The sequence below is a fragment of the Salmo salar genome, chromosome 01 (genome assembly GCF_965601325.2).
Source record: "Salmo salar chromosome 01, fSalSal1, whole genome shotgun sequence".
Taxonomy (NCBI): Eukaryota; Metazoa; Chordata; class Actinopteri; order Salmoniformes; family Salmonidae; genus Salmo; species Salmo salar.
In genome coordinates, this window is record NC_138291.1 from 121,575,073 (window position 1) to 121,588,514 (window position 13,442).

Sequence of the window (13,442 nt, forward strand, 5' to 3'; positions counted from 1 at the left end):
TGTTGTCTGGTCCTGTTGTTTCAGCAGACATCAGTAACATGATGTCTGGTCCTGTTGTTTCAGCAGCCAGAGCAGACATCAGTAACATGTTGTCTGGCCCTGTTCTTTCAGCAGACATCAGTAACATGTTGTCTGGTCCTGTTGTTTCAGCAGACATCAGTAACAAGTTGTCTGGTCCTGTTGTTTCAGCAGACATCAGTAACATGTTGTCTGGCCCTGTTGTTTCAGCAGACATCAGTAACATGTTGTCTGGCCCTGTTGTTTCAGCAGACATCAGTAACATGTTGTCTGGTCCTGTTGTTACAGCAGACATCAGTAAACGTGTTGTCTGGCCCTGTTGTTTCAGCAGACATCAGTAACATGTTGTCTGGCCCTGTTGTTTCAGCAGACATCAGTAACATGTTGTCTGGCCCTGTTGTTTCAGCAGACATCAGTAAACATGTTGTCTGGCCCTGTTGTTTCAGCAGACATCAGTAACATGTTGTCTGGCCCTGTTGTTTCAGCAGACATCAGTAACATGTTGTCTGGCACTGTTGCTTCAGCAGACATCAGGAACATGTTGTCTGGCTCTGTTGTTTCAGCAGACATCAGTAACATGTTGTCTGGCCCTGTTGTTTCAGCAGACATCAGTAACATGTTGTCTGGCCCTGTTGTTTCAGCAGACATCAGTAACATGTTGTCTGGCCCTGTTGTTTCAGCAGCCAGAGCAGACATCAGTAACATGTTGTCTGGTCCTGTTGTTTCAGCAGACATCAGTAACATGTTGTCTGGTCCTGTTGTTTCAGCAGCCAGAGCAGACATCAGTAACATGTTGTCTGGCCCTGTTGTTTCAGCAGCCAGAGCAGACTTCAGTAACTTGTTGTCTGGCCCTGTTGTTTCAGTATTTCAGCAGACATCAGTAACATGTTGTCTGGCCCTGTTGTTTCAGCAGCCAGAGCAGACATCAGTAACATGTTGTCTGGCCCTGTTGTTTCAGCAGCCAGAGCAGACATCAGTAACATGTTGTCTGGCCCTGTTGTTTCAGCAGCCAGAGCAGACATCAGTAACATGTCTGCTGAGCGGTTTCGGATTTTCCGAGCAGAGAAGACGTACAGCGTGAACGCCGGGAAGTGGTACTTTGAGTTTGAGGTGCTGACGTCAGGGGAGATGAGGGTCGGCTGGGCACGGCCTGGCTGTCTACCTGACCAGGAGCTGGGCTCTGACCAACACGCTTTCGTCTTCGACGGATTCAAGGTGAGTCAGAAATTCCAACACAAAAAAGAAATCTGACTGATTTGATGTTTATTGAGGTTAATTGAGGTTTATTAAAATAAATGTTTCAACATGTAGAAGAAGTTTACAACGTGGAGACCTTCATATGTGTACACAGTGCTATCAGAGCACTGTATTTACCCAGAAGGCCTTTCATCCTTCCTAGACTTTATGGAACTTTGCTATTTCCTTTTTGGCAACTTCTAGGAACTTGTTCATACCTAGTTTCCATGATAATCTATATATGGTCTTTAGTTGAGTTATAGACGTGCTTTTCAGCCTGTTATTCTCTCAGTCGTCAGGGGAAACCCGATTTGGGGATTTCTGGTACATCATCAAAAATAAATCAATCACATCATGTTTTTTTTTTTGACTCATTCGGCGACGCTGACCTTGTGATGTCATTACGATGGTGTTGTGGTGTCATTATGGGGTGTTGTGTGTAAAATTGGTGAAAAATAAAATCTATTTAACACAACAAAATGCGGAATAAGTCAAGGGGTATGAATACTTTCTGAATGCACTGTATGTGCAACAACGACAACGACAACAGTGATCATATGCCTTTTAAAACAACCCACTGGGCACAAACTGATTGAATCAACGTTGTTTCCACATTATTCAACCAAGACATCTGATTGGATTAGCAAGAAGCCATCAACGTTGTCTCCCCCCCCCCCCCCCCCACCCCCCACCCAACCTTTAGCCTCGTTCCTATGACATGGTGAATTCTCTTGTTGAATTCACGTTAGTTGACAACTCATACACATTTCTATTGAAACTAGACGTTGAACTGACGTCTGCGCCCTTATAAGCACCTTATAAACACCTTATAAGCACCTTATAAACACCTTATAAACACCTTATAAACTGCCCAAACACCAAAAACCCCTGTTGTTTTTGACAAGTGGTAATAAATCACTCATATTTATTAGGAGGGGAAACTGGTTGTACCTGCTGTTGAAACTTAATAACTAAAATAAACCCACATGGAAACTGGAAGTAATGTGTCCATCGCTGGTAGAGGAGAGCTGGTAGAAGACAGCTGGTAGAGGAGAGCTGGTAGAAGACAGCTAGCTACACCTTGAAGTGTTGCATTGTGATTGAAGTCGCCAACCTGATAAGTGTTAATCACTCATGTCACTACACAGTCAAATCATGAATTTAGGAAAAACGTTTGGCTTGAATGCACTGTTTAAATGTACATTCCACATGGGAACTCTCTCTCTCTCTCCTCTCTCCTCTCCTCTCCTCTCTTCTCTCTCTCTCTCTCTCTCTCTCTCTCTCTCTCTCTCTCTCTCTCTCTCTCTCTCTCTCTCTCTCTCTCCCTCTCTCTCTGTCTCACCTCTTCACTCTCTCTCCTCTCTCTTCTCTCTCTCTCTCGCTCTCTCTCTTCTCTCTCCTCTCTTCTCTCTCTCTCTCTCTCTCTCACCTCTTCTCTCTTCTCTCTCTTCTCTCTCTCCTCTCTTCTCTCTCTCTCTATTCTCTCTCCTCTCTTCTCTCTTCTCTCTCTCTCTCTCTCTCTCTCTCTCTCTCTCTCTCTTTCTCTCTCTCCTCTCTCTCTCTCTCTCTCTCTCTATTCTCTCTCTTCTCTCTTTCTCTCTCTCTTCTCTCTCTTTCTCTCTCCTCTCTTCTCTCTCTCTCTCTCTCTCTCTCTCTCTCTCTCCCTCTCTCTCTGTCTCACCTCTTCACTCTCTCTCCTCTCTCTTCTCTCTCTCTCTCGCTCTCTCTCTTCTCTCTCCTCTCTTCTCTCTCTCTCTCTCTCTCTCACCTCTTCTCTCTTCTCTCTCTTCTCTCTCTCCTCTCTTCTCTCTCTCTCTATTCTCTCTCCTCTCTTCTCTCTTCTCTCTCTCTCTCTCTCTCTCTCTCTCTCTCTCTCTCTTTCTCTCTCTCCTCTCTCTCTCTCTCTCTCTCTCTATTCTCTCTCTTCTCTCTTTCTCTCTCTCTTCTCTCTCTTTCTCTCTCCTCTCTTCTCTCTCTCTCTCTCTCTCTCTCTCTCTCTCACTCTATTCTCTCTCCTCTCTTCTCTCTCTCTCTCTCTTTCTCTCTCTCATCTCTCTCTCTCTCTCTCTCTCTCTCTCTCTCTATTCTCTCTCTTCTCTCTTTCTTTCTCTCTCCTCTCTCTTTCTTTCTTTCTTTCTTTCTTTCTTTCTTTCTTTCTTTCTCTCTCTCTTTCTTTCTTCCCCCCCACACAGCTGGTTCTGACAATAGGACTACTGGTTGGTTAGATGTGAATTTGTAGAGCGCTTATATCTATATTTTGGAATGTTGGGTGTTCATTTCGGGAGGCTGCCGTCACAGAAAAGAGAACAAACCACGTTTCTTCTTTTTAATTAACTTCAACGAATCTCGACCCGCCGTAGGATATCAACAGTTACAACGGTTGGCTGCTATTTAAGTGATCATTTGCGTTCCAAGTCCTGCGACCCCCCCCCTAAATCAACAGTACTATAAAATGTGATACGAACGTCACCAATCTGAGGTTATAAAGAGGGGTGCTTCCCCCTGGTGGATGTGGTTAGAACATCAGCTTGTGTAATGTTGTAAACACGTGTAGTCAATGGAAAGTAGCGTAGTAACACTGAGTGGACGAAACATTAGGAACTCTTTCAATGACATAGACTGACCAGGTGAATCCAGGTGAAAGCTATGATCCCTTATTGATGTCACTTGTTAAATCCACTTCAATCAGTGTAGATGAAGGGGAGGAGACAGGTTAAAGAAGGATTTTTAAGCCTTGAGACAATTGAGATATGGATTGTGTATGTGTGCCGTTCAGAGGGTGAATGGGCAAGACAAAAGATTTAAGTGCCTTTGAACGGGGTATGGTAGTAGGTGCCAGGCGCACCAGTTTGTGTCAAGAATTGCAACGCTGCTGGGTTTTTCACGCTCAACAGTTTCCCCGAGTGTATCCAGAATGGTCCACCACCCAAAGGACATCCAGCCAACTTGTCACAACTGTGGTAGAAGCATTAGAGTCAACATGGTCCAGCATCCCCTGTGTCACGCTTTTTTGACACCTTGTAGAGTCCACGCCCCGACGAATCGAGGCTGTTCTGAGGGCAAATGGGGGTGCAACTCAAATATTAGGAAGGTGTTCCTAATGTTTTGTCCGCTCAGTGTATTTCTCACTAGTTTAATCATTTAGAGATACAAAAATGCTCTTTATGCACAATTGAACTGGGCTCTAGAAAGATCTCCCAATGTGACTGTGTGTAGAAGCCCATTCAAATGGCACCATATTCCCTATGTAGTGCACTACTTTTGATCAGAGCCCTATGGATCCTGATCAAACGTAGTGCACTACAGAGGGAATAGGGTGCCATTTGGGAGAGGGGGGGAGCTATTTCTGCTCTGTGAGAGGACACTGAGAGGTTACATAGAAGTGTATGTGTGGGACGGAGTGGAGGGGGGAGCCAGTACACTGTGAGACTGGAAATAGACTGAATGCGTTGGCTGATTGAGGATTCAAGGACTCTCCGTGTAATCATAGAGGGGGGAGGGGAGGGAGGGGGGGGGGGGGGGGCAGAGAGGGAGAGCGAGAGAGAGAAAGAGGGAGGAGGCAGAGGGAGGGAGGAGGGGTGCAGAGAGGGAGAGAGGGAGATAGGGAGATTGAGGGGGGTGAAGAGAGAGAGAGAGAGTGTGAGGGGGTGCAGAGGGAGAGAGTGTGAGAGGGAGAGGGGGAGGCAAAGGGAGGGAGGGAGAGGGGGAGGCAGAAAAAGGGGTGCAGAGAGAGAGGATAGGGTTGTGATGACTGATGATGATGATGATGGAGTGACTATAGCAGCTTGACTGTCACTCCTCTTTTATAACTCTTCTATAGCAGCTTGACTGTCACTCCTCTGTTAGAACTCTTCTATAGCAGCTTGACTGTCACTCCTCTGTTAGAACTCTTCTATAGCAGCGTGACTGTCACTCCTCTATGTTAGAACTCTTCTATAGCAGCTTGACTGTCACTCCTCTATGTTAGAACTCTTCTATAGCAGCTTGACTGTCACTCCTCTATGTTAGAACTCTTCTATTGCAGCGTGACTGTCACCCCTCTATGTTAGAACTCTTCTATAGCAGCTTGACTGTCACTCCTCTGTTAGAACTCTTCTATAGCAGCTTGACTGTCACTCCTCTATGTTAGAACTCTTCTATAGAAGCTTGACTGTCACTCCTCTGTTAGAACTCTTCTATAGCTGCTTGACTGTCACTCCTCTGTTAGAACTCTTCTATAGCAGCTTGACTGTCACTCCTCTGTTAGAACTCTTCTGTAGCAGCTTGACTGTCACTCCTCTGTTAGAACTCTTCTATAGCAGCTTGACTGTCACTCCTCTGTTAGAACTCTTCTATAGCAGCTTGACTGTCACTCCTCTGTTAGAACTCTTCTATAGCAGCTTGACTGTCACTCCTCTATGTTAGAACTCTTCTATAGCATCTTGACTGTCACTCCTCTGTTAGAACTCTTCTATAGCAGCTTGACTGTCACTCCTCTGTTAGAACTCTTCTATAGCAGCGTGACTGTCACTCCTCTGTTAGAACTCTTCTATAGCAGCTTGACTGTCACTCCACTGTTAGAACTCTTCTATAGAAGCTTGACTGTCACTCCTCTATGTTAGAACTCTTCTATAGCAGCTTGACTCTCCCTCCTCTATGTTAGAACTCTTCTATAGCAGCGTGACTGTCACCCCTTTATGTTGTTTATAATACATTGCCTATATCTACACCCCCCATAGTTAGTACTTGGTGGAAACACCTTTTTCCATTACAGCTGTATGACATCTGGACCAACTTTACACAGTTCTTAGGCCAACATTCAGTATATCCATAGTTTTTGTAAAACAAAATTGCTCAAGCTCATTACATTTGTTTGGGAATCTTTGATGGACAAGCAATATTCAAAACCTTGTCTCTGATTTTCAAACAAATTGAAGTCCGGCAGAGACTGGGGAGTTTGTCAGGATGAAAAAAATAAAAAATAAAAATTTGAAAGGATAAAAGCCCAGGTAAAAAGTTGGAGGAAAACCTCAGTCTTCTGAAAACCCTTGGATTGGGGGTTTATTATTCTGCAGGACACAAATGTTAATACCAAAGACACACCAGAAAGACTTTTCCAAGAGATGTTGAGTGTTTCTGAGTGGTCCAGTCTCAGTCCTGCCTTAAATATGTTTTGAAATTCAGAGACAAAATGTGATTATTGCATCAATGATTCCCAAACAAATTTAATGAGCTTGAGCATTTTTATTTATTTATTTTTCTACAAAAAAACAATGGTTATATGTCATCCTAAGAGTTGTGAAAAGGTTGGTGGAATCTTATTCACAATGATTCCCAGCTGTAATGGCTGACAAAGTGTTTCCACCACGTATTCACTCTGGGGGGTGAAGACAGACGCGGTCAAGACATCTCAGGTTGTGTAGATCTGTAGGAAAAACATAAAATGTCTTCCCCTTTTAGATAACATTTAAAGGCAGAACAATGTGAAGAATATTCAAGGATGATGTGGACTGTGTGTGTTTAAACATGCTTTGTTGACTGTGTGTGTGTGTGTGTGTGTGTGTGTGTGTGTGTGTGTGTGTGTGTGTGTGTGTGTGTGTGTGTGTGTGTGTGTGTGTGTGTGTGTGTGTGTCAACATGCTTTGTTGACTGTGTGTGTGTGTGTGTTTAAACATGCTTTGCAATCGGAAAGTATTCAGGCCCCTTGACATTTTCAACATTTTGTTATGTTACAGCCTTATTCAATTTTTTTTTTTTTTTTTTAAATCCCCTCATGAATCTACACACAATACCCCATAATGACAAAGCAAAAAAAGTAATTCTTTTAATTTTAGCACATTTCTTAAAAATAAAAAACAGAAATATCACATTTATATCAGTATTCAGACCCTTTGGCAGCAATTACAGCCTTGAGTCTTCTTGGGTATGACGCTACAAGCTTGGCACACCTGTATTTGGGGAGTTTCTCCCATTCTTCTCTGCAGATCCTCTCAAGCTCTGTCAGGTTGGATGGGGAACGTCACTGCACAGCAATTTTCAGGTTTCTTCAGTGATGTTCGAAGGGGTTTCAAAACAGGGCTCTGACTGGGCCACTCAAGGACATTCTGAGACCTGTCCCGAAGCCACTCCTGCATTGTCTTGGCTGTGGGCTTAGGGTTGTTGTCCTGTTGGAAGGTGAACCTTTGCCCCAGTCTGAGGTCCTGAGCGCTCTGGGGCAGGTTTTCATCAAGGATCTCTCTGTACTTTACTCCATTCATCTTTCCCTCGATCCTGACTATTCTCCCAGTCCCTGCCACTGAAAAACATCCCCACAGCTTGATCCTGCCACCACCATGCTTCACCGTAGGGATGGTGCCAGGTTTCCTCCAGACGTGACGATTGGCATTTAGGCCAAAGAGTCCAATCTTGTCTTCATCAGATCAGAGAACATTGTTTCTCATGGTCAGAGTCCTTTAGGTGCCTTTTGGCAAACTCCAAGCGGGCTGTCATGTGCTTTTTATTGAGGATTGGTTATCGTTTGACCACTCTACCATAAAGGCCTGATTGGTGGAGTGCTGCAAAGATGGTTGTCCTTCTGGAAGGTTCTCCCATCTCAACAGAGGAACTCTGGAGCTCTGTCAGAGTGACCATTGGTTTCTTGGTCACCTCCCTGACCAAGGCCCTTCTCCCCCAGTTGCTCAGTTTGGCTTGGTGGTTCCAAACTTCTTCCATTTAAAAATGATGAAGGCAACTGTGTTCTTGTGGACCTTCAATGCTGCAGATATTTTTTGGTACCCTTCCCCAGATCTGTACCTCGACACAATCTTGCCTCGGAGCTCTAAGGACAATTTCTTCAACCTCATGGCTTGGTTTTTGCTCTGACATGCAATGTCAACTGTGGGACCTTATATAGACAGGTGTGTACCTTCCAAATCATGTACAATCAATTGAATTTACCACAGGTGGACTCCAAGTTGTAGAAACATCTCAAGGATGATCAATGGAAACAGGTTGCACCTGAGCTTAATTTTCGAATCTCATAGCAAAAGGGTCTGAATACTTATGTAAATAAGGTATTTCTGTTTTTTTTTTGTTTTTTTTAAACCTGTTTTCACTTTCTTATTATGGTGTATTGTGTGTAGATTGAGGAGGATTTTTATTTATTTAATACATTTTAGAATAAGGCTGTAATGTAACAAAATGTGGGGGAAATGGGAAGGGGTCTGAATACTTTCATAAGACACTGTCACGTCCTGACCAGTAAAGGGGTCATTTGTAATTGTAGTATGGTCAGGGCGTGGCAGGGGGTGTTTGTTTTGGGGGTTTTGGGGGTTTTTTGGTTCTAGGGGATTTTCTATGTTTCTTTTTCCGTGTTTGGCCGAGTATGGTTTCCAATCAGAGGCAGGTGTTTTTCGTTGTCTCTGATTGGAAGCCATACTTAGGCAGCCTGTTATTTCCTGTGTCATTGTGGGTGGTTGTTTTCTGTATAGTCTGTGTACCTTGCAGAACTGTTGATTGCCGGTTTATTGTTTTCGTTTAAGCGTTCACTTTATTAAATAATAAAAGAAGATGAGCACTTTACCCGCTGCGTTTTGGTCACCTTTCATCGACGCCTGTGACAGACACTGTATATACCGGTGTGTGTGTGTGTGTGTGTGTGTGTGTGTGTGTGTGTGTGTGTGTGTGTGTTCCAGGCCCAGCTGTGGCACCAGGGTAACGAGCACTTCGGCAGGTCGTGGGCTCCAGGTGATGTGGTGGGCTGTATGGTTGATCTGAACGAACACACCATGATGTTTACCCACAACGGAGAGGTGCTCCTGGACCACTCAGGGTCTGAACTGGCCTTCAAGGACTTTGAGGTTTGGGAAGGTCAGTGTCTGAATTGCTACTCAAAATGACTATCTTACACCAACCCTATGGTCCATGTCTGTCCTACTGTCTACCCCACCCTATGGTCCATGTCTGTCCTACTGTCTACCCCACCCTATTGTCCATGTCTGTCCTACTGTCTACACCACCCTATGGTCCATGTCTGTCCTACTGTCTACCCCACCCTATGGTCCATGTCTGTCCTACTGTCTACACCACCCTATGGTCCATGTCTGTCCTATTGTCTACCCCACCCTATGGTCCATGTCTGTCCTACTGTCTACCCCACCCTATGGTCTGTCCTACTGTCTACCCCACCCTATGGTCCATGTCTGTCCTACTGTCCACCCCACCCTATGGTCTGTCCTACTGTCTACCCCACCCTATGGTCCATGTCTGTCCTACTGTCTACCCCACCCTATGTTCTGTCCTATTGTCTACCCCACCCTATGGTCCATGTCTGTCCTACTGTCTACCCCACCCTATGGTCCATGTCTGTACTACTGTCTACCCCACCCTATGGTCTGTCCTACTGTCTACCCTACCCTATGGACCATGTCTGTCCTACTGTCTACCCCACCCTATGGTCCATGTCTGTCCTACTGTCTACCCCACCCTATGGTCTGTCCTACTGTCTACCCCACCCTATGGTCCATGTCTGTCCTACTGTCTACCCCACCCTATGGTCTGTCCTACTGTCTACCCCACCCTATGGTCCATGTCTGTCCTACTGTCTACCCCACCCTATGGTCCATGTCTGTCCTACTGTCTACCCCACCCTATGGTCTGTCCTACTGTCTACCCCACCCTATGGTCCATGTCTGTCCTACTGTCTACCCGACCCTATGGTCCATGTCTGTCCTACTGTCTACCCCACCCTATGGTCTGTCCTACTGTCTACCCCACCCTATGGTCCATGTCTGTCCTACTGTCTACCCGACCCTATGGTCCATGTCTGTCCTACTGTCTACCCCACCCTATGGTCCATGTCTGTCCTAATGTCTACCCCACCCTATGGTCCATGGCTGTCCTACTGTCTACCCCACCCTATGGTCCATGTCTGTCCTACTGTCTACCCCACCCTATGGTCTGTCCTACTGTCTACCCCACCCTATGGTCTGTCCTACTGTCTACCCCACCCTATGGTCCATGTCTGTCCTACTGTCTACCCCACCCTATGGGCCATGCCTGTCCTACTGTCTACCCCACCCTATGGTCTGTCCTATTGTCTACCCCACCCTATGGTCCATGTCTGTCCTACTGTCTACCCCACCCTATGGACCATGTCTGTCCTATTGTCTACCCCACCCTATGGTCTGTCCTGCTGTCTACACCACCCTATGGTCTGTCCTACTGTCTACCCCACCCTATGTGCCATGCCTGTCCTACTGTCTACCCCACCCTATGGTCTGTCCTACTGTCTACCCCACCCTATGGTCTGTCCAACTGTCTACCCCACCCTATGGTCTGTCCTACTGTCTATCCCACCCTATGGTCCATGTCTGTCCTACTGTCTACCCCACCCTATGGTCTGTCCTACTGTCTACCCCACCCTATGGTCCATGTCTGTCCTACTGTCTACCCGACCCTATGGTCCATGTCTGACCTACTGTCTAACCCACCCAATGGTCCATGTCTGTCCTACTGTCTACCCCACCCTATGGTCTGTCCTACTGTCTACCCCACCCTATGGTCCATGTCTGTCCTAATGTCTACCCCACCCTATGGTCCATGGCTGTCCTACTGTCTACCCCACCCTATGGCCCATGTCTGTCCTACTGTCTACCCCACCCTATGGTCTGTCCTACTGTCTACCCCACCCTATGGTCTGTCCTACTGTCTACCCCACCCTATGGTCTGTCCTACTGTCTACCCCACCCTATGGTCCATGTCTGTCCTACTGTCTACCCCACCCTATGGGCCATGCCTGTCCTACTGTCTACCCCACCCTATGGTCTGTCCTATTGTCTACCCCACCCTATGGTCCATGTCTGTCCTACTGTCTACCCCACCCTATGGACCATGTCTGTCCTATTGTCTACCCCACCCTATGGTCTGTCCTGCTGTCTACACCACCCTATGGTCTGTCCTACTGTCTACCCCACCCTATGTGCCATGCCTGTCCTACTGTCTACCCCACCCTATGGTCTGTCCTACTGTCTACCCAACCCTATGGTCTGTACTACTGTCTACCCCACCCTATGGTCTGTCCTATTGTCTACCCAACCCTATGGTCCATGTTTGTCCTACTGTCTACCCCACCCTATGGTCTGTCCTACTGTCTACCCCACCCTATGGACCATGTCTGTCCTACTGTCGACCCCACCCTATGGTCTGTCCTACTGTCTACCCCACCCTATGGTCCATGTCTGTCCTACTGTCTACCCCACCCTATGTTCTGTCCTATTGTCTACCCCACCCTATGGTCCATGTCTGTCCTACAGTCTACCCCACCCTATGGTCTGTCCTACTGTCTACCCCACCCTATGGTCTGTCCAACTGTCTACCCCACCCTATGGTCTGTCCTACTGTCTACCCCACCCTATGGTCCATGTTTGTCCTACTGTCTACCCCACCCTATGGTCTGTCCTACTGTCTACCCCACCCTATGGTCCATGTCTGTCCTACTGTCTACCCCACCCTATGGGCCATGCCTGTCCTACTGTCTACCCCACCCTATGGTCTGTCCTATTGTCTACCCCACCCTATGGTCCATGTCTGTCCTACTGTCTACCCCACCCTATGGACCATGTCTGTCCTATTGTCTACCCCACCCTATGGTCTGTCCTGCTGTCTACACCACCCTATGGTCTGTCCTACTGTCTACCCCACCCTATGTGCCATGCCTGTCCTACTGTCTGCCCCACCCTATGGTCTGTCCTACTGTCTACCCAACCCTATGGTCTGTACTACTGTCTACCCCACCCTATGGTCTGTCCTACTGTCTACCCAACCCTATGGTCCATGTTTGTCCTACTGTCTACCCCACCCTATGGTCTGTCCTACTGTCTACCCCACCCTATGGTCCATGTCTGTCCTACTGTCTACCCCACCCTATGTTCTGTCCTATTGTCTACCCCACCCTATGGTCCATGTCTGTCCTACAGTCTACCCCACCCTATGGTCTGTCCTACTGTCTACCCCACCCTATGGTCTGTCCAACTGTCTACCCCACCCTATGGTCTGTCCTACTGTCTACCCCACCCTATGGTCCATGTCTGTCCTACTGTCTACCCCACCCTATGGTCTGTCCTACTGTCTACCCCACCCTATGGTCCATGTCTGTCCTACTGTCTACCCGACCCTATGGTCCATGTCTGACCTACTGTCTAACCCACCCAATGGTCCATGTCTGTCCTACTGTCTACCCCACCCTATGGTCTGTCCTACTGTCTACCCCACCCTATGGTCCATGTCTGTCCTAATGTCTACCCCACCCTATGGTCCATGGCTGTCCTACTGTCTACCCCACCCTATGATCCATGTCTGTCCTACTGTCTACCCCACCCTATGGTCTGTCCTACTGTCTACCCCACCCTATGGTCTGTCCTACTGTCTACCCCACCCTATGGTCTGTCCTACTGTCTACCCCACCCTATGGGCCATGCCTGTCCTACTGTCTACCCCACCCTATGGTCTGTCCTATTGTCTACCCCACCCTATGGTCCATGTCTGTCCTACTGTCTACCCCACCCTATGGACCATGTCTGTCCTATTGTCTACCCCACCCTATGGTCTGTCCTGCTGTCTACACCACCCTATGGTATGTCCTACTGTCTACCCCACCCTATGTGCCATGCCTGTCCTACTCTCTACCCCACCCTATGGTCTGTCCTATTGTCTACCCCACCCTATGGTCCATGTCTGTCCTACTGTCTACCCCACCCTATGGACCATGTCTGTCCTATTGTCTACCCCACCCTATGGTCTGTCCTGCTGTCTACACCACCCTATGGTATGTCCTACTGTCTACCCCACCCTATGTGCCATGCCTGTCCTACTGTCTACCCCACCCTATGGTCTGTCCTACTGTCTACCCAACCCTATGGTCTGTACTACTGTCTACCCCACCCTATGGTCTGTCCTACTGTCTACCCAACCCTATGGTCCATGTTTGTCCTACTGTCTACCCCACCCTATGGTCTGTCCTACTGTCTACCCCACCCTATGGTCCATGTCTGTCCTACTGTCTACCCCACCCTATGGTCTGTCCTACTGTCTACCCCACCCTATGGTCCATGTCTGTCCTACTGTCTACCCCACCCTATGGGCCATGCCTGTCCTACTGTCTACCCCACCCTATGGTCTGTCCTATTGTCTACCCCACCCTATGGTCCATGTCTGTCCTACTGTCTACCCCAC

General features: G+C 47.4%; 1 protein-coding gene across 1 annotated transcript in view; it reads left to right on the forward strand.

Annotated features, from left to right (window-relative positions):
• The window catches only part of LOC106613696 (ryanodine receptor 2), a 1,296,826-nt gene that overhangs the window by 701,465 nt on the left and 581,919 nt on the right, over nt 1-13,442 (forward strand). Inside the window, 2 exon segments of the mRNA XM_082973418.1 lie at nt 1,028-1,233; nt 8,906-9,080. Coding sequence (XP_082829544.1) covers nt 1,028-1,233; nt 8,906-9,080 — 381 coding nt within the window.